This window comes from Chamaea fasciata, unplaced genomic scaffold (genome assembly GCF_029207755.1).
Source record: "Chamaea fasciata isolate MVZ Bird 193981 ecotype frontalis unplaced genomic scaffold, bChaFas1.0.hap1 SCAF_18, whole genome shotgun sequence".
Lineage (NCBI taxonomy): Eukaryota > Metazoa > Chordata > Aves > Passeriformes > Sylviidae > Chamaea > Chamaea fasciata.
This window is the reverse complement of record NW_027094103.1, coordinates 2,509,627-2,530,710: the sequence shown is the minus strand read 5'-3', so window position 1 is coordinate 2,530,710 and position 21,084 is coordinate 2,509,627. Positions and strand designations below refer to the sequence as shown.

The following is a 21,084-nucleotide window of genomic DNA, read 5'->3' as shown; positions in this document are numbered from 1 at the left end:
TAGTGCCACAGTTAGGTGCCGAGCTGTCAGCTTTTCCTCAGTTTCACTTGGGACTTGCAATTGTAGTACCTTGGAACTTGTAATTTTAGTACAAAAGCACGCTTTTTGAAACCAATCCTACTAATCCACAAGACCGTTCCCCTCCCCTCTCCTCCCCCCTCCTCCCAATCCCATCCCAACTCATCCCATCCCCCATGCTCCCACCAACACATACCTCCTTCCCCTCCCTCTCACCCCGGTCACACAGCAAATATCCTGATGCTGCAGTTCCAAGCCATGTGTCCGCCCCAGCCTATGTGATCCAATGGTCTCTGACCAGGTCCCTTTGTTCAGACGTTCATACAAAACACACAATAGGAAAAAAACAAAACAAAAGGAGCCAGACACAAGAGGGAGACACACTGCCGGGCTCCAGCTCTGGCCTCTGAGCCCTTCCACTAAGCTCCACAGCACTAGGCTCTTGGGGTACCTCCTTTCACACTCAAGGCTGCAGGTCCCAAGGTTTCCAAGGTGCATAGGAAAAGGAAGAAAGGAAGTAGACTACAAGCCTGTTTCTGTTTTAGGTTTCCCCCTAGTCCCTTTCCCTCAACCCAATGGCTGCTGGAGGATATTCTTGACTCCGACAGGTCTTTTCCCGTCTTCCAGTGAGACCCTGCCTGGGGACCAGGTTCACTGTAAGTCACTGGTTCCTCTCTGGAACGTGGGCAATGGGTTTGGCAGCGAGGGGAGGGAGCGGAGCACGTTGTGGGGGGACGACAGGCTTTTGTCTCACAGCAGGTTGGGGGGAAGATGTCAGGGAAGGCGAGAGAAAAGAGCCAAGGGAAGCCGGTCAAGCTGGCCCTCTGCTTGATGTTTGTACTCAAAACTTCTCCTTGGGCTTGCCTCGGTGTGCCAGCGCCGGCCCGTTGTTCAGTCACCTCTCGCAGCCCTGCTGAGAAAAAGCACGTGGCGGGGTGCTTCCGGCTGCTTCATCCTCTGGCTGGCTGCCCTCGTGCCCGCCGGCGATCTCAGAGTCGCAGTCATGCGCCTCATAGATGGTCGGCAGCGTGGTCTGCTGGCTGAGGCGCTTGCGCAGGCCCACCAGCAGCGGCTGCGGCATGGAGGAGACGTCCACGTTGTTGCCGAGGTCAACCCAGGCCAGGCAAGGGAACTTGTTCATGTCCTTCATGGTGTCAGTCAGCTCCTTCATGGTGGCCCGCGTCAGGCGGTTGCCGTTGAGGGACAGGTGGGTGAGTTTGGGCAGCGCCCAGAGGAAGGGCAGCAGCAGGCGCACCATGTCGTCGTTGAGCTCCGTGAAGCTCAGGTCCACCGAGGTGAGGTGGTCCCCGTTGTTCTGCAGGTAGTAGGCCATGCGGTGGACATCCCGCATGGTCAGGGGGATCCCGGACAAATCCATGGAGTCCTGGCTCACCTTCTTCTGCAGGCTGGTCTTCAGGCTGAGGTTTGGAGAAGGGGAGACAGGGAGATCATTAAGGGCAGCGCTCCCATCCGTCTCAGCCAAGTGAGAGAGCACTTGGGACAGGGAGAACTCATTAACAGCCTGGGCTAGAATGTTAAGGAAAGGGTTAATAGAGCTCACTGGGGAAACAAGCATTTGCACCACAGCTCAGGGCAGACTGTCCTGGGGCTTTGCTGTGTATTCTCCGCACTCACACGTGAACTTTGCCAGAACTGGCTAAACGCAGGTTGCCAAAGTGTCTCCCGCTAGCAAATGTCAAAGTGTTTGTCTGTACGTGCCCATACAGGCGCTCATGCATAGAAAGCAAAAATAACCAAGGCAAGCAAACCTTCCAAGAGCACTGATTTACACTGTGTGGGGGCTGTTTGTGAGCCGCCTCTCCAGGTGAATGCCGAGGTCTGTGCTACAGAGGAGAGCAGTGTTAAACCTCTGAGAAATGGATGTTTCATCAGGAAAACAATAGACAGGCAAACTGCACTCCAGGAATGGATTTACTGCGTGTCCCTTTAAAAGCCTTCACAAGCAGCACTTAGTCAGTGAGCAGCACCAGTGGCTGCCCTATTTGGGTCTCTGTGGTCAGCAGATCATCTGGGATCTGCTGCAGCTATGAGGAGGCGGGGAGGGCATAAGGGTGCCAAGAGATGGCTTCAGCCATTTCTTTTCTTGTCTGCCTGGCCAAGGGAGTGAGGAGGAGGTAGGAAAGCTGTGCTGTGAGGCTGCTAGGCACGCAAAAGGAGTGGGGTGTGGAGCTTAATGGTAGACTGTGGGTTTGTAATAGTGCTGTGAGAAGTGGGGACTGTGGGGCTACAGGAGCTGCTGGGGGATACGTTGCAAAACTGAGTGCAAACGTGTGTTGGTGTAACACAGGAGAATCTAATCCCTTAGTGTAAATTGTGTTAACCTTGCTGCTCTTTCAGACACATCCTGCCTGAAGGACATGGGAGCCCTAGTAGGACCCCCCAGTCATGTGCTCAGGGGGGTCTTGTAAGTGCCTTATTGAGTTTGGGAGGATCCGGGTGGGTTAAGCATTAACCACCACTTTGAAGGTCCCCACTCTTCCTATCTGGCTCTCTGTAGTGTCCTGCACACCTGTGGCACAGCCAGTCCCTGAAAGCAATGGGTACATGGGGACATGCAATTTCCTCGGAGGAGGCTACAGCACCGCAGGAGCTCCCGTGGCAGGTGAGAATGTCCCTACAAGCCTCAGTATTGCCAGGCTCTGCTGGAGCTGTGCAGAGGATGTGGCACTGCCTCTGTAGCTTTGCTTTACATATGCAGTTCATGGCATCCTAGAAATTTCAGCCCTTAATAATCCCCTATAAGCATGTGTTGATACAAGGGAGTAAACGTGCACCGGTGCGAGCAACAGCCCTTTGTGGACATATTTAGGCACAAACCTGCAGCTGCACTTCCTTGTAGGAGCATGAGGCAGAAAGACCTCGTGGCCTGCCCTCTCAATTCTTAAGCCCACAAATTCCTGCTCTGGGTTTAGCAGTACTTTGCTCAGGCTGCTTCTGTGTGTCTCTGTATTTCCCATGGGAATTCACTGTGCAAGGCTGAAACCGTATCTGCAAGCATGCATTTGGACTAATGAGCTCTCGTGGCAGAGGGCTAATAACAGCATGAATTGATTTCTATTCAGACCTAAAGTATTGTAAGTAAAATGTATAAATTACTAAATATTTACACACCAGAAGACCCACACTACACCTCAGTGGATCACAGGAGGGGCAAGGGGAACAGCGCTTGTCTGTACTGCCAAACAGCAGGGACTGATGTACTGGGGAATTGGATGACTGATGACTGGGAAATTGGTCTGAGCACACAAGGAAGGTCACCAAAGGGCCTTGAAGATGGAACCTGATATCCCTCCACCATTTGGGCCCCAGAGATGGGACTGTGAAGAATCAATCCACCACAATGCTTGTAGCAGCAGTTGTGAACTGTGCATGCTGTGGTCTGGGTGGCACTGAGCAAGTCTCCCTTTTCCTGCTAATCCAAGGGATGCTTGAGATCAGTCCAGGCTGTCTGGGAGCTGTATTTCTTCAACTCTCTTGAGAAACAATGCATGTATTTCGGTGTAGTTTGTCACCAATCACTGGCAGTGGTGTAGCACAAAAGGGGGAGAGTTCATCGTGTATGAAATTTATCAGGGACCAGCCCCAAAGCTGGAAACGCCTCAGGTTTCCCCTCGCACAACAAGAGTTATCCTTTTAGCCATGCTAGGTATTTTATCAGGGTGTTTGATCTGGAGTGCTTGTTCTAGCAGAACAGAGCATCCAGTGCACAGTGCAGGTGTGCATTCATATGGGTCAGGTGGAGCAGGGAGAAATGCAACGGAGTGAGAACCTGAGTGCACAGGGTAACTGTCCCCCGTATCCACAAGGGGCTGGTACAAGAGATACAGCAGCCTTCTCTGGCCTGTAGGGGTTTAGAATAAGGCTTTCTTGGGAGTGTGGGGAATACAGAATAAAGAAGCATAGAAACACGCCTGTAACTACTTCAGTGCCTGCTTTGTACGAACGCAGCCTGTGGCTCCTGGAAATTCTCTCCCCCAGCGCTGTCAAGCCATGGCAGATCCTGGGTGGGTGGGGGACACAGAAAGGAGACGTGAGCATAGGGGCACCTTCCCCAGCCCTAAGCCTCGTGTCGGTCTGTGCGATGGCTCCTCAGAGCCCTTTTCTAAAGCCGCAGGGCACCAGCGGAGCCGGGAGTGGGGCTGGGCGCCAGGCGGGAGCGGGGACCGCTGGAGGGCACGGCTGAGCCGGCTCCGCTCCGCGGCCGCCCTCGGCATTCAGGTGCCGTTCTTCCCGTCGCGTCTGCAGCAGCGGCTGTCTTAACGGGGGGCACGTTCCAAAGGCTCTCGGGGTCCCCTCTGCTTGGAGCGACTTGGCTCTGAGTGCAGACAGCGATGACTGAAGGGAAATGGCTCAAAGACAGAGGCGATGTGCTCGTCTGTCCCTGCCCGTTAAGCCTCCCCTCCTGTGAGCGCCGTGTGGAGACTGCAGTAATAAGTCACGGATCGTGCTGTTCTCACCAGAGCAGGTACCTCCTGCTGCTCTCCCCAGCAACGAGCCAATACCCCAAGGAGGCTTTAATCAAGCGGACAAATTATCTTCCCATAATTGATTCTCCAGACCGGACTGCTCCTGGCTGAATGTGCTTCAACCCTCCTGTCCTGTGCCAGAGCCCGGCCTCCCTCCCTTCTTTGCTGGCTTGTTTTTCTTTCCTTTCCTGTGTTTTTTGCTGCTTCCTTTTGCCCTCATTGCTGTACCTGCCAGGGTGACTCTGGGCCTCCTCTCTCAGGGCTGGGGGCTCCCTCCTGTGTTTAAGCTGTTCTCTTGCCTATAAAAATGCCTCTTGTAGGGATGTGTCTGTAGGAGCCTCATCCTGGTGGACACAGCCCTATGCTGCAGCCAGGCCCTCAGCTCTCCGGTAAGTGCTGAAGCATGAGATCCAACACCCCACGCATGCTGTGAACCCTGGCAGCCTCCTCCTCGCCTCCCTGGTGTGTCTGTGCAGCTCCAAGAGGCACAGCTAAATCCCAGCTCTAGGGCAAGGCACAGAAAAGCTGCCCACTCTCTCTACTGCTTTAGAGGTAAATTTGTCTGCAGTCAGAAATGGGTCAGGGAGATGTGGGTAGATGCTTTACTCTGAATTATCTGACACTTGGTTTGTTTTGTTGGGGTTTTTTTTGGAGCTCTGTTAAGCTCTACTTCTTGGGGGGGAGAGGGGCATGATACACAGGGCACCAAGCTCTCAGTCACTTGGGCAGCAGCTGAGAAAATACTAGGTTTATTTCCTGGGAAATGGGTCATCTATTATCCCCTAATTTCTGCACTTGAAATAGGCTTTAAGATTGCTTCAGCTGCAGAAGGCTTTTTTTCCTTTGTGTGAGATAAAACAGCTACTTAGCAACGTGGCTCTTGATGCCCGTGGGACTTGTGGACAGAGGCTGCAGAGCACTGGGGGCTGGATTAACCTACTGCTTCTGCAACTGGTGCTCAGGGCACATTTGTAATTGTGAGGATTTGCATCTAACAAGGATCTGGACGCTGGATGCAGGGCGGCAGACTGTGTTTGTATTATCTGCAGCAAGCTTGGAGAGGAAACAACCCCCCACTCCCTCAGATGCTGGAGAAATGGCCGCAAGTGAGAAATTCTTGGAAACTTTGAGTAAGAAACAAGGGCAATCAAGCAGGCCATCCCCTACTGCCTGCCTGGGGTGCAGCATCCAGTGAGGAATGGTGCTGGCCCAGAGTCCTGTTTATAAGGGATCAGCACCCTGCTTGCAACCCTTGTCCAGCCCTGCTGAGGGACGGCAGCTCTTTGAGGTGCATCTCCTTGTTTCTCCTGTGGAAGGTTTCACTTTGCATTGTTCCCAGCTCCCTTCTTGGGGTCCGGCCTTTCTCCCATGGACAAGGAGGCATTCTTCCTTCCACCCTCACTGCCACTAATCCCGTTCCTGGGTGCCAACTCTACTCTTCAGCAGGCATTTACCAGCAGTGCCTAGGCTGCACTTTGAGCCTGGCTTTGGGAGATCCACCCTGGATCAGTCCAGACAGAGCAGGGGCCTGAGGGACCTGTGGGTGTCTGGAAAAAAACCCCTCTCAGTGAGAAATGTGGGCTGGGAAAGAGGTGAAACCATCTTGTGCCTCCCCAGGCTTTCTTTTGGGATAAAAGTCTTCCTCTTTCTACTAACACTCAGCCACCGTTGCAGCCTCCTGGGAACTCAGCTGTGTAAGCAAATACAGAGCTGTCTTGAAATGGGACAACTGGGAGACCTGAAATTAATTGCTAGTTGTTTGTCTCCAGGACCTGTCCCAAGGGAACTAACCCTTAGGCCATCTTCCAGGCCCAGCTTGGAATCCATGAAGCTGCAGGCTCAGCACGTTTGGGGTTTTTTTTATTAGCACTGAATCCCATCAATTTCTTGCTCATCAGCTGAATTCTTTGGTGGCTGCAGGGAAGGGACGTAATGGCTCCTGACTGTTGCCCTGTTGGGACCTGCAGCAGTCACAGTGGTGTCTGGCCTCTTGTTGGCTTTGTGGCGCTTGGGGGAGCTCGTTCAGCTCAAGAATGTTGAGGTTCCTGGAGCCTCAGCTCATTTCCTTGTCTCCATGCTATGGAGAAAGGCTGGGAGGACACAGTAAGAGTCAGAGAGAACGTGGCTAAGAAGGGGTGCTCACTACTTCATACCTATTTCTCTGGAGAATTACTAGCTTTCTACCCCTCTGTCTTTTATTTTTACATTAAATTTGTCTCCAAATATAAAACTTTGCTGATGCCAGAAATCCCCATGACTGTGTATCCCCTCTGTCGTTAACAGGCACTGCCAGCAGTGGCTAATTAGCCATGAGTCAGGTATCTCTCAGCTGCTCTTTCTTGCACAGAACCTCAGGCATGTCTGGATGGCTTCCCTGCTTTGAGCAGCGATTTAGGGGATGGATTCTGAGCTTTTTAATTGCCTACTTAGCATAATCTGCTTGCTTTGCTTCCCCAGTGGCACAGGGTGCTGCTGTGCAAGGCTGCCTCTAATGCAACACGAAAAAGGAAAGAGAAGCCTCAAAAGTACTGACCTAGACTAACCCAGCCCCAGCTGATCTGAGGCTGGGCCTGGCCCTGCTGTGAGGGTGGGGGCAGTGCACAAATAGGTCACTTCCATGAGAAGTCCCTTAGTCACATCTCCATCCTTGTGCCCTGTGTCCTGCTCTTTAGACCAGCTGTGGAGAGGAGGCAAAGGCAGCCTTTCTCCTGCCTCACTCCCTCTGCAGCTGGGGTGGGACGTGGAAATCTGCAGTTGTTGATGCAGCTGAACGCCTCTCTCTTCCTGCCTCTGCTGTCACTTTGTCCTTGAAGGTGTGTTCAAGAGAGCTGTGAACCCTTGGCCTATCTATCTTGCTATTTAATCTGTCCAAGGTTGTTTCCCTTCATTATTTAGGCCTCTCCTAGCAAAGCAGGGAATGAGGCTGCCTCCTTGCCGTAAATATCATGTATTGACCATGTCCTTGTCAGACCTTTGACTGGGTAAGAGTCACAAAGGTACAAGGTCTCTGCTGATTGCTTTTAGCTCCCACCTGCCACCCAGGCTCTGTATTTCACTCCCTGTCTCCACCAGTGTCCTGCTTCTCTTGCCTGCCAGTCTTGGCCGTTTTACTCCCGACTCTGACAGGGCAGTGTCAAGCAGCCGGGTGACCCTTCCTGCCACCTCATACATTTCCAAATGTATGGGCCTCTTGATGCTGCTGGGAGCCCTCCTCAGGGGTAATGTTTGGGATGCTCTGCACTGTAAGATGAGGGCACAATTCCTGCCTCCGTCCACAACTCACCCACCAGCTCATGTCTGTCCATCTGTTATCTCTGTGACAGCAGCTTCTTGGAAACAGTGTGTGGGGCAGCTCCTGTACTCCCATATGATGTTTACCATGTGGCTTTGGTTAACTGACTTGGCTTCCTCTCACCAAAGCAGGAATGATGGTGCCTGTTTACCCTGTTGCATAAGGGTGACACGAAGCCGGAGTTAATATTCTCCTCATGCCATGTGAAGGCTGGGATCTCATCTGCCAGAACTGTCAGCCTCAGTGCTGAGTGATGTTTTCAAGGAAAGAAAAAAGATCTGAAGCCCTTTCGAGCTGTTTCCTTGAAGTCCTCTAGACACAAGTGCTTTCACTGCATTTTAAAAGTGCATCTAATGCTGCAATGTCTGGCCAATGCACATCAATAACAGAAAGGGAGCAATAAGCCCAGAAGGGATACTCTGCTCTCCACCCACTCTGGATTAGCCGTGATGAAATTCACTCAGATGAGCAAAGTGAAGCTGTGGTGAGGTTTGTGAAAAGGAAAGGCCATATGCCTGTGGTTTGGGAGTTCACTCCATGCACACAACTGCCTTTGCTCTCCCAGAACCAGCCACTGTGTGAAAAATCTGGAGGGCTTTTTGTCACAATTATAAAGCTGTGTCTGCTGCCTGCCTGCTTTGTGGATTCAGGTTTGATCCTTTGCACTCAGGAAAGGGAGTAGTTACACTGAAGCAGCCAGCTCTGGGGATGATGCAAGTGGAAGATACATTAAGGCTCCCTGTCACGGCCCTGCCAAGACAGTTCAGCTGTAATCCAGAGCTTCCTGATCACAGTACCAGACTGTGATCCAGCTCTCCAGACAAAGGCTGCCTTCACCTGATACCCTTCTCCCTCTCTGCTCTGAACTGCGGCCCAGTGTGTCTGGCCCTCAGAAAATAATACACCCTCGGCATCCCGCCCTGTTCTGGCAGCAGATGGTGACAATTTTCTTGAATTCAGCATGGCAGGAGGCCCCAGGAATTCTGAAGACAAGAATTAATAACATCTGAAAGTTCTGCATCTGTCAAAATGCCACAGAAGTGGCACTGATAGCCTAAAAGGTCTGTGTCTGTATAAAGGAGCACTTCTTAATCCATTACTCTTTACACACTAAACATCAATTTAACGAGAAAGTGAAGCTGGAGTTACACAACACTCTAGGATGTATTCTGCTCGTTAAGTGGGAGTGATCTATACAACTGTAAAATGGTGCTAAAACTAAATTCCCTCTAGGATATAAAGGACTGAAAATTGTGCAGTAGTTATGCTAGTCCCTGCTGCAGAAATCTTATCCTCCAGCTTTTGAGCTTTTAATTTTAAAACCCCTAGAGTAAATCTGCAAGAGCTCATCTTCCTAGTTTGGTTAGGCAGCCAACCCAAGTAGGGCAGAGCTAGTGGGGTGCAGGCTGTTGGCTGCAAACCTGAGACAGAATTTTGCAGGAAAGGAGCCCCTTCCTTTCAGTGTGGCAAACTTGTCTGAGTATCAGCTAAAATAGTCTCTTTGGGTGACTGCACAGCTGGGGACTGCAACCCTTCCTTGTACAAGGCATACAGCCACTCCAAGGAACCCACAGGCATGGATGCAGAGGGCAAGTTGCCTCCCAGCTTCACCTTCAGCAGTGTAGTCAGGCACAGAAACCAGACAGAGCCTGGGCTGGATGTCTCCTGCTCCCTGCAGCTGCTGTTGCACTGAGTCCATGGACCTGCAATGAGCTTTCTCCTTCCACATTTCTGTGTGGGCTCTACCTGTGTACTGAAACAGCAGTGCTTGAAGAAATGTATCTGATCCTTTTTGCTTTACCAGCTCATGGGTGGCTCAGGTTTGTACCTGCTGGATGTGGGTGCCACTGAGATCAGCTGGGGATGTAACTGCTGTTAGTTTGTTTGTGACCCAATGGTTTGGCAGTGGGGACAAACACCTGGTGTGTGATCCGACTCCAGGTCCTCTCCATCTCCCTACATCTCCATAACAGCCCAAACGTCATTAAAACCTGGCAGATGCTCCAAGCTCTCTGTATGGACGGGCTTGCTAATTATCTCCTGCGCCCATCTAACATGCTGCCAGAAAGTAGAAATTGCATTTCAGAGAACAAGGGAGTCCGGCATCAGCTCTGTGAAAGCCAGATGCCAAAGCCCAAGAGGCTGCAAAAGCGAGAGGAGAATTTGGTTTCTGGATGTTGTCTCCATGCACAGGTTCCTCCCTGCTGTCCTTAACCCCCACTAGATTTTAGAAATTCCTTCAAAGTATTGCTGCTACACCCGTGCTCTTTACAGGACCTCAGCAGCTGGAAGAATGCAAGCCAAGGGCACAGGGTTTGAGACAGACACTACAGTAAAATACTCCCACTAGCAGACAGAGGGAAGTGGAGAATTTGGATCACATGAAAACAGCCTGCCTAACCAAACTTAGGCCTTGCTATCTCCTAATGAAGCAGCTATTTCTTGCCTTCCTGCTACTGACAACACCCATTTTCTTGCAGCGGCCTCAGATGCCAACTCTGCAGGCACCTTCTGCTGCAAACTGCAAACCATTTCATCTCCACACTTAAAAGAGGAAGCTCTGCTGTTAAATATTTAATCGAAATTAATTTGTGCCTTATGTAACACATTGTAACTGGGTGTGGAAGCCAGGCAGGGCAGCCCACTTTAGACTCTCTTTCCCTCCACTGCACGTTGCCTCGTTGCCCTCTCCCTGCTTGTGCTCACAGATGCTCTGTACCTGGCCAGCACTTGGGGCCTGACCCCTCTATGTGGGGTGCCCACTGGACCCAGAGCTCTTCCTCTGGCCACAAACCTCCTCTCTGTTGTTACTGCAAGATGGGTTTGCAGCAGTTTGCAGTCCTCTGCTGTCCCCAGCCTGTGCAATCACGGGGAACACTTCCAGTTTGACTCTTCATCCTGAAGTCCAACTGGAGAAGAGGTTTGTCTGCAAGCAGGACTTTGGAGTCCTGAACTTTTTTATCTTTCAGTTTATCTTGGGAGGAGACAGGGATGAGGTCAGAACTGGCATCTGTATCCTGCATCTCCAGTATTCCGCAGGATCCTATAGGGAAAATGTCATTGAGTGGGTCTGGAGAAGGTCTCACTCAGCTCTGAAGCCTCAGTCCTGTTCTGTGCTGTGGTTAACACCTGCAAAGCAGCACCAGCAGTCCTGCCCTGTGGGGTGCTGGGGCTGAGAGCATTGGGAGTGCTTGGCTTCAGTGGCCAAGTGGGGCTACAGGTGCAAGAGGCAGATGGCCTGGAAATCGTGGTATTAGGGATTTTATTCCTTAAGATGCACTGGGAACCTGCCTCTGAGTCAGAATGAAAGATATGACGGAAATGTCAATTCCCATGGGGAATTTTAAGTTGCTGGCATACACATCAAAGACCTAAAGCATCAGAAAAGCCCAAGGCCATTCTCAGAGTGCTGCTGATTTTGCATTTCTTTTTATCCAATCCTGCATTTACTCCTGTGAAGCTAATGGGGCTGACATGAGCTCTCTTCTTAGTCACTTCTCTGTCTTTTCTTCAGCAGTGGTGATCTGTGTGACAGGAACAGGGTTTGCTCCAAGAAAATGACAAGAGGAGGGGTGGATTTAGAAGACGTGGGGATTGCTCTTTATCTGGGCAGAAAAACCAGCAAGTGTCAAGGAGGGAACAAGTCTGGGTGTCTGAATACACTTCTAGCAGTGCAAAGCAGCTGCCATCCAGGAGCTGTCATTGGCCAACACGCTCTGAGTTGGGTTCTCTGTGCATCTGCACCATCCCAGGGCCCTCTCCAGGTGCTGGCAGAGAAGTGGGAGGTAAGAAGGACGGTCACCTCTCTGCCAGCCACCCCAGAGTGGTTCCTGCTGAATGGGGTGATCAGCTGGCGACAGTGCCTTGTAATGGGACACTTTTCCCACTGTCAGGGAAGCTTTAAACGAGGCCAGGGTGATACAGAGCCAGGAACAGCTCTGGTTGGCACATGGGTGTTTCTGCAGGCTGGTAGCCCTGGCCAAACACCCTGCAAGCCCTGCAGGAGGGTCGTCTGTGCTGTGCACTCGGGGGGATTGATTTCAGTGCACTTTGGAGAGGGTGAAGAACTGTAACGCCACACAGAAATGAGCAAACACCGAAAGAGAACAAAGAGAGGGGTGTTGGGTTTTGGAGGAGGCTGCACCACAGCTGCTGAGCACTGGTTTCAGTGCTGCCTCTCCCTGAGGAGGGCAGGGGTGGCAGGCTGGGATGGTGCTCGGCTGCAGCACCGTTTGCCCAGGCAGATCCCCCCCTGTGCCCATCCACAGGTCCTTACCACACTTGGGACTTCCTGCGGGGCATCCCGTGCCGGTGCCATTTCGAGTGTGGGGTTAGGTGGTAAATCAGCTGCCTGCAGATCCTGTCTGAGGATTTCCAGGGGTCATATTCCTGAAAGCAAAGGGACAACTTAGACTGCCTGCACCATTGCAGAACGTAAGAAAAGGAGGAGGGCAGAGGAGGATGGGAAAGGAATAAAGATGGCAGTGGAGCAGGGTCATGTATGGAAGGGAAGAGATGAAGAGAAGAGAGAACGAAAGAGGAACGGTGAGAAGGCCTGAGATGCCTCTGCCACATGCCAACTCCTCCTGGGGTGGAGGAGGAGCAGGAGGAGCTCTGCACTGCCAGGAAGAACCCCAGCCCAGCCACCATGTTCCTGCCCAGAGCAAGGGCTACCATTTCACAGCCTACCCAGAACAAGTGAAACTCAGAAGAGGGATTCACTTTCCAGGGCTGTGGCAGGGGTGACTGACAATGCTCTATTGCAGGGACCCCTCCACTGCCAATTACAGGACAATGCTAAATTTCTATTAATTATCTTGTTGCCATGCTTCCCCAAACTCTGTCTCTGGACTATCTGATACCCTGGTGTGGAAAGGTCAGTAACTGGCACCCTTGTCCCATCCCCAAGGTGCTTCTTGCTCCTCCTGCAGGAGCACACTGATTCCACGGCCTCCTGTGCTCTAGCTGGGAGATGTCAGGACAGGGAACTTTGGCCACTTCCCCATAGTCCATCTTACTTCCTTGCAGTCCACTCTGCTACTGGAGGTTTCAGTTTGGGAGCTTCCAATGCCAGCAGTTCCCTCCTGCCCCTGCACTGACTCGTCAGGAAAAGCAGGCGCCCACATGGTTGCTGCCTTCCTGGGTTATTTTTGCACATGTTCTTTAGTGCCATGACTTGGAACAGAACCTCTTCCTCTGCTGAGGCAGAATGGCAAATGGCAGCTGCTGAAGGCTGGGACTTCTGCCTTCTCTATTGTATTTTCCAATTGCTGACAGACACCTGCATTCCCACCCCTCGGCCCTCCAGCCATGGTGCCACATGCACATTTAGGGATTTGATAGGTAAACACCCAGTAAAGGTGTCAGGGAATGCCCTGACTGATTCCTTACTGTGAGTGGTTAAAGCACTGCACTGGGGCCAACAGCTGCACTGTGACTTTATTCAGCAGCCCCTGAATCAGCCGAACTCCCCAGGGATGCAGTGCCAGCATGTGGCAGTTCTCCTGTGCCAAGGGGAGAGGGATCCTAGCCTTCTGCTCAGCTGAGCACCCCTCATCCCCATCCCAGCTTCCCTAGGAACCCCACAGGGACTGGCCCTGCCTTTGGCTTGGGTGCCTTGTTCTAGACTCCTACTGTGCTGGCAGGGCTGCAGCTGGCACTCTGCTGTCACCTACAACAGCCAACCTCTCCAAGTGGGTGCACGTGCACACCAGGCTCCAGTACAGCAGCTGGCACAAAGCTCTGCGAGCGATTGTTGGCTCAGAGCTGACAGTTACCCTCCTGTTCTTTCCTGTGTCCTCAGTGATTTAATTTCCACTGACAGACTGGGAATTGCACTCAGCCTGCTTGCCTGTAATGCAGTTACCCCCACCAGATGCTCAGCCAGGGTCGGAGAGGGGACGTGGTCTGGCGTTGTTCTGGGAAGGGTGCTGCTGCTGTAGCTACTGAATTTCTACAACCACTTAATTAAACTTCTGTTGCCTTTGAAGGGCAACTCAGGCGCTCAACATCTTCCCTAGGAATGGGGAAAATAATTTCTTATGCAATGGTACGTGTGTCAGTGCATCCAGAAGGCATGAAACTGCAGCGGGGGCAGAAACAGGTGAACAGAAATGGTAATGTGTTATCTGCCAAACACATGGCTACTAGATCAGAGTAAGATCCCCTCCTGCTGCCTGCCCCGAGGGGCACTGCTCAGCACGGGCCTGGAGGTGCTCTGGAAGAACAGCTGCAGATGAGGTCAAGTGAAGGGTGGTTAAAGGGACACCACTGCTACAACCCACGCCTTCCTTCAGATGCTGACATGAATTACACAGACATTACACTTGGAAAGATTTTTTTTTTTTTCCAAGCTGCACTGCAGCCCAATAATGATGATTAAACTTTGGCTAAATGTAGTTTGTCTATTGAGACATGACTGGTTAATTGTTATCAGTGAGCCTCAGGAGACAGCAGAACAAGGTTAGAAATGCCCCTAATCTACACCAGGCATTCAGTGTATTCCCTGGGGCACTGCTGCTTGCTCTCAGCTGTGTGTACTTAATATCTCCCTCTGAATAAAGAAATTCACTCTATTCCTCTCCTTATAAAGCAAACATGACACTTGCCAAGCCTAACGAGCAAACGGATACATTGCAAATCCAAGTGTTTGTGGTGGCAAAGGGGAACAGAAATAGATGCTGGTTGTTGCAGTGGGACTGGGACATCTGTGATGTTTGTCTGTTCTCAGCCCTGCCTTTCTGTCTCTGCCCTCCTCATCCTCTGAAGGAAAGTGCTGGAGCAGGCAGGGATGCTGTGTACATAACACATTTACTTCCTGAACCCCCAGTGGTAATATATTCCTACAGCACCTCTCTGTACAGAGAACTCGGAGACTTAAGGGGGGAAACAATGCCGGGCTGAGGTCATTACATATGGCAAAGGGCCCAGGAAGAGAGACGAGGGGTTTCCTGCAGAGATCTCTGCTCTCCTCTGCAGCTCCATGAGCACCCCATGAGCTCAGCTGCTTTGAACCCCTGTGACACCAGTGATTTTGGCTCTCTGCCCTGTCACTAAGTTTACTATGGGCACAAAAAGTAATTTCCTAATATTTGTGCACATAACCTTCTTCAGCTGCATTCATGTTCTGAGGTAGTTTTAACTGATTTCTACAGAACTGTGGCCCACAATCCACATGCTGCCGCTCCCAGGGCACACACTGCCTGGCTCTGGAGGATTGATTGCAGCGCCAGCTGCCCCAGTAGGGCTCTCTGCATCAGGGCTGTGCCACAAAGTATTCACTGAGCTGAGGGAGAATTCACCTTTTTGGGACATTGCAGATCTCTAGCAAGGCTCATCAGCAGGTCATGGGAGATGGGATCCACCAAGTTGAGGAAAGTTGCATTTTTGTAGAGCACTTCATTGAGAAACGTTCCTTCCAGTCCTAGGTCCTACAAAAGAAACAGACAGTCAGGCACGCAGGCTTCCTCAGAGCTATTATCCATGGGATGTTCTGAAACCAGAAAGAAAATCTGATGTGATGCCAGCTGGATGTCCAGTGCAGGAAATGATCCAGCAGAGGTGAAGCAGCCGTGTCTGACCCAGCATTACTGTGCTGGGGGTGCAGACAGCCAGAGCTGAATGAGATGCAGTGTTAATTTGAGCTAGTCAGCCTAGGGCTGACCACCTTATTTCCACCTACCACAGGAAGGTGAGAATTCTATCATTTCCAGGCTGCCTGGAGGCTGAAGAGAATTAACTTCAGAGAAACACAGTTTTGTCAGCCTCTATGTGTGAATCTGCTGCAGAAGCCAAGCAGGAAGGCTGGCTCTAAAGCTGCTTCTCCAATCTCAGCTTTTCTGGAAGAATCAGACCTTTCTCAGGTATTTAGATGCTGCCTGGTGGTGGCTGGCTGAGCAGAAGTCCTGCCCATCTGTACGAGTTTAGCTGTGCTGTGAATTTCTCAGTAAGAACCAAGCAATGGGGTGCAATGGTAAATTCAGAGGTGGCTTTACACCACAGTCAGAGGAACTCCTCTTCCATCTTCCACGGTGTGAGTTAGGGGAACAGCTGTGGTCCAGGCAACTTATCTGTGTGGACCAGGGGATGGGGTGCCTTCAGAGGAGACCTCAGCATATTTGGGAACAGAAAGCCTTCCCAGGGCTAGAGGGATGATATTGCAAAGAACCAAGCCGTTTCTTGCTAAGAGGAAAGCAAAGAAGTAATATACTGACACAGTTATTACAATCAGAAGGTACCACAGAGCTGTGAAAAACAAACAAAATTTTTAAAAAATGTGGGAAAGAGAGATCACATATTCACATGAAAGTGCCACAGGGGCAAAAAAACCCAACCAACCAAAGAAAAAACCCTAGGAGTAGAAATGTGGAACAGAAAAAGTCCCTAGTAGGGACAGTGCTGGGTTTGATTCAGTTGATAAGGAGGGCTCAGCTAAGGAGAAGAAACGTCTTCTCCCCATTCTGAATGCAGCTGACGGGAGAAATGAATAAGCAAATGGGTGCCCCATATGTTCACACTGCTCTACTGAGTGTGTGTTTCAGGCACCACCCAGTGACTGAGAGCTAAAAAAAAAATGGAGTGAGAGAGGGAAAAAATGCTGGATGTATGCACATACATCACCAACAGGGACAGAGCCATCGCTGGCAGAGGTTTGGGATCTTAACTCTAAGCACCAATCAAAGACAGTGCTGTATCCTGCCCTGGATATGCTGGATTGAGTAGAAAGCACAATCCCAAAGAGACTCTGACTAGAGACACGAAAAGGGAGAATAAATTAAATCTATTAAAACTTTACAGCCCCATCACTCTGCAAACACAAATGACACCCATACGCAGGCAAGGAACCCAAGCAGTGGATCAGTCCTGAAGGACAGACAGGCACAGCTGGATATGGGCCAGGAGCCTACCAAGGCATCATGCCAGTGTCTCCCTTAACCATAAGGCTTCAGGGAAACGAAGCCTCCTACACCAAGTGTAATGTGCACAGATGAAGAAAGCTGCCGTGAGGACGGCATGGCTGGGCATGCAGCAGGGGATGTCAGAGCAGTAATTAAACTCCCCCAGTTGGAGCTATACCATTAAGATGAATCTGCATTCCCATTATAAATCCTGCCTGCGAGGGTTTTGTAAGTAATATAGCTGTAAATATTCACTTCACATTGATATTCCATAAATTCTTAGCCCGGAGGCATTTTCCGGCTCATCTTACTTATTTCCCTGTCTCCCTCCCTCTCTCTCTCATTTCTTGGAAAATTTTGTACCACCTAAAGGGAGGCTGCAGACAGCAGAATATTATAATTCTTGCCAGTTCAGCTAACTTAGTGCTGTTGTCTTAAGAATGACACTTTGCCATTGTCTCAGGACAGGGAAAACAGATTATCCCAGACTTTTTGCTGGTGTAAGTCTAATGTCTCCCTGGGCTTCAGCTCTAGAGTGATGCTCACCCAGATCAGCAGGAAAGCTGATCTGGCTTCTGCTGGTGGGCATTTCTGGGGTAGATGATGTGCAATGGAGCTGTCCAAGTGTTCATGTACAGAGCACGTGTGCACCTGTGGTTTGCAGCTGCTCTCCAGGCAGTTTCTAAAATGCTGGGATCTCACAGCTCTGTCAGTGGATCTGCTTCTGCCCGGCTTGCTTGCTTTACATTATCACACCCTCTGAACATCCCAGGAATAGTCTGCAGACCACAGGTCAAAACCCACTGGCAGACACATCAGCAGGGTACACCTGCAGGGCTGGCCAAGGGGGGGGGTGTTGTGGGAGCAGCAGGAGGCACACATGGGATCCCGTGTGCTCTGCTCTGGCTGTACTGTCCGCTCACCTGAGGAGGCTGCAGGTCCACTCCCATCGTTTCTCTGCCTTCCCTGGGGTGTTTGCACCCTGGCCCAAGGCACAGTGATGAGGTGCAGTGTTAAATATCCTCCCTGTCCACCAGAGTGAACAAGGCATCTCTCTTTTTACAGGTGACAAGCAGACCCTCACCTGGGACACATTAATCCGTGACTCCCGAGAGCGTGACACTGCCAAGGTAAGGAGGGACACTCTGGGGACCAAGCTAAGGGTGAATGTAGCTGTGGAGTGAGGAAAATTTATATATTAGAAAAAAGGCTGATCTGAAGCTGACATTGGACATGTCAGGAGGACTGGTGGTGATTACATGACCCCAGGCTGGGTGTGGTACATGTTAGTGGTGTGGTACATGTCAGTGGTGTAAACCCTCTGTCTCCGAAACCTCTGAGCACTCAATGAACCAGAGGCTTTGGGGTGTTGCTGGACGGGTTTCCATCTTGCTTGGCAGAAGGTGTTGTGATTACAGGATGGATGCATGTCCCTCTGTTCTGTTGTGAGCAGATGGACAGACAGTCACTGTTTCAACACGGGCAGGCAGAGATGGGGACCAGGAATAACATGGGGAACTGGAAAGGCAGCAGGCAAAACGTGAATGTTCAGGACATGGCAATTCTCAAGCACAGATATGGGGAAGCCAAGTGTTTAACTGATCCTGAAATAAGCTTAGAAATGACCCTCCATTCCATATGGCCCCTGTGACTTAGCACTCAAACCCTGTCTGCTCACACAGATGGGCCTGGAGACCTCCAAGGTCTGTGGAGGGTTTCAGTGCTTCAGTCTCCAGGAGAGGTGCTGAGCACTACAGAAAATGACATTCTGTAATTCTGGCCTCTGGCTTACCCTAGTAAAGTCTGTTCATGTTACATCGCCACATCCATGAAGGGAATGGTTGCCTCTCTTTCTTCATAAGCTTCTTGCCATACGCCCTCTCAAAAACTGCCTTTGAAATCTTATTCAGCCCTCGTCTGCCATACTGGTGCACACACAGAGGTTCTCTGCCGTGAGTTTATCTGTCCACATGTATGGCAAGAAGAGTGTGGTGCTGGTAACAATCTTCAAGCGAATGCTGAAGTAGTGGACAGGAAAAGCAGAGATGTAATTTTGGGTCCTGTGAATTCTTAACTTGTGAGTGTGCAACTTCCTGGTAGCCCAGGGCAGCAAGCACCACTGTCAGATGTGTTGTGGACATGCAGAGCAGACAGGGCTGTTCGTGCAGCTCCCTGCAGCTGGTGGTGTGGGTGAACAAGCATCCAGTGAGCCAGTCCCCGCTCCACTGCACTCACACCCACTTGCTACTAAGGCAAGAAATAATGTACGTTCCCAAGATGAAGTAGATTGTCATCCAATGAAGCAACACGATAAGCTACAAACTGATGGTGTTTTATGTCCGTGTCTCAGGTGGGCTTTGTCCCCTGTGCTACCGGAGCTGCCTGCAGTTTAGGGCAGCTGACTTTGGCTGGAAAGTGATGGTAGCAGTGGGCGATGGAGGAGATGGCTCTGCTCCAGCGGCAGGGCTCTGTCCTCAGCATCACTTTGGCACCACACTGTCTGCACACTGGCTGCTCTGTTCCTGAATGGCGGCAGACAGAAACATGCTCCCACTGATACACTGACCCCTTTACCTCTCCTCTCAGCCGCCATTGTCCCAGAGGTCCCCTCCAAAACCATTTTGGGGTTTCCCAGCCATATCTCAGCCAGTCTGGCTGAGTGGCCATAATGGGATGTGCTGGCAGTGGGGCGGCACTGGCTTTTTTCTGGAGGGCATCAATCCTGAGCACACCCGCGGGCTGGACGGAGGGGTGTGGATGAGCACAGTTCAAGCTCGGAGCCCCCTTCTCTTGCGTGTAGCACAGTTCCCTTCGCAGCTCCCTCCCAGCCCCCGGCAGTGGGGCTAGGCACCCCTCGCCCAGGCTGTGAGCCCGGGAGGTGGCTGGTGTCACCTGGCACGGTGTGGACCGAGCGGGGAAAGGACCAGGGCACGGAGCGGAGAAAAGCAGCACAAAGAGCCCCGCCAAGGAGGGCTGCAAACCCCAGCGCCGGGGAGGGGGCTCCTGTAGCGCGGCTCCCTGCACCAGAGCGCCGGGCGGGGGCTGCAGCCCCCGGCCCCCCACGGCCCTTTGTCCCCGTCCCGTCCTGCCCTGCCCTGCCCCGCCCCGCCCCGGGCCCGCATCCCGCGGCAGGTACCTTCCTAAGCAGCCGGAGGATGTGCACGGCGTGCTCCCGCTTGTGCTCCCGGATGGTGGCCTGGATCTCCCGCAGCCACCCCACCCGCCGCACGTAGGGCGCGGGCGAGGCTTTCCGCAGCACCCCGGGCAGCTTCTGCGGGTGCAGCAGCAGCGAGGAGAGGTGGAAGTCGCCCCGGCCGCTCTCCAGCCTGCCGGGGCAGGGCTCCTCGGCGCTCTCCTCCTCCAGGCTGCTCTGCCGGCTGAGCCGGGAGCCCATGGCCGCGCTCCGGCCGCGCCGCCGCCGCGCTCCGGACCGGGCGGGCTCGGGGCCGCGGGCCGGGGGAGGCGCCGGGGAAGGCGGGGGGTCCGCGCTGCCCCGCCCGGCCCGGCCCGCCCCGGCTCCCCGCGCTCCCGCCGCTCCCGCAGGAGCGACGCCCCGGGGCTCTGGGGCTGCGGGGCTCCGGGCTCGGCAGCCGCCTCCCCGGCGGCCGGGCAGCCCCGCTGCCTCTGCTCCCGAGGCGCCTCCTCCTCCTCCTCCTCCTCCCGGGTTTGTTCTGCCGGGAGATGCTCGGTGGGGAAGACAAAGAGAGACGCGGATGCTGCCGAGACTGCTCCTTCCATCCAGGCATTTAGGGGAGCTATTTTATTCCTGGACAAACTCTTTGAACATCGCAAAAGGTTGTCTAGATTAATAGTAGTTCAAAACACACCATCTGCAGGGACTGCTTCTGTGGGCTGTGTTTTCTATCAGTCTGCTGTTGGATCCAGAGGAGGTGTTTTACCAATCTAGAAAGCGGCAGGAATTTTGCCCACCACCCATCATCTGCAACTGATAGTACGATGCTGGCACTGTTCCTCACCTGCTGTGGGTAGAACTGTTTTCCTTGTGTGCATTCTTCCCTCCTCCAGCAGTGCACAGCAAGTTTAGCACATGCTTTTCCTCAGACAAAATCATTGCCATCCAACAGGATGGTAAAAACCAAAGCCTGTATCCCATCTCCAGGCACGGAGATTTTGCAGGCAGCTCTATCATGCTCTCAGCATAACCAGTGGCCCAGGCTGACCTACTTTTTGGAATTGGATCCATGAGCTTACTTCTGTTGAGGACTATCACCACCGTGAGCCCCGGTGCCCATGGCAGCCTGTGGGTCCTGCACACAGAGCAGGGCTGTGTGGTAGCTGTGATGTGAGGGCACACAGCTGTAGGAACGGCCTGGGGCTCCCACTGCCTTGTGCATCCGTGGACAAGCACCATCCAATGTGTCTGTGGAAG

General features: G+C 52.2%; 2 protein-coding genes across 2 annotated transcripts in view; one reads left to right on the top strand and one right to left on the bottom strand.

Annotated features, from left to right (window-relative positions):
- Positions 1 to 207: 207 nt before the first annotated feature.
- Positions 208 to 20,088, bottom strand: LRRC75B (leucine rich repeat containing 75B). Its single transcript, XM_066199767.1, has 4 exons — positions 19,831 to 20,088; positions 15,099 to 15,227; positions 12,074 to 12,186; positions 208 to 1,436 (listed from the first exon to the last, which is right to left on the bottom strand). The coding sequence occupies exons 1-4, from the start codon at positions 20,086 to 20,088 to the stop codon at positions 914 to 916; spliced, it is 1,023 nt and encodes a 340-aa protein (XP_066055864.1). The 3' UTR covers positions 208 to 913.
- GGT1 (gamma-glutamyltransferase 1) overlaps positions 2,592 to 21,084 on the top strand; it is a 56,307-nt gene continuing 37,814 nt past the window's right edge. The window contains exons 1-2 of the mRNA XM_066199763.1: positions 2,592 to 2,641; positions 17,760 to 17,824. The gene's annotated coding sequence lies outside the window, so the exon portion shown is untranslated. The remainder of the gene's footprint in view (positions 2,642 to 17,759; positions 17,825 to 21,084) is intronic.

Coding starts and splice junctions, on each gene's coding strand:
- LRRC75B (XM_066199767.1), bottom strand. CDS start 20,088: ATGGGCTCCCGGCTCAGCCGGCAGAGCAGCCTGGAGGAGGAGAGCGCC. Junction 12,187..15,098: donor ATCTGCAATGTCCCAAAAAG/GTGAATTCTCCC, acceptor CTTTGCTTTCAG/GAATATGACCCCTGGAAATC. Junction 1,437..12,073: donor CGCAGGAAGTCCCAAGTGTG/GTAAGGACCTGT, acceptor TCCAAACCTCAG/CCTGAAGACCAGCCTGCAGA.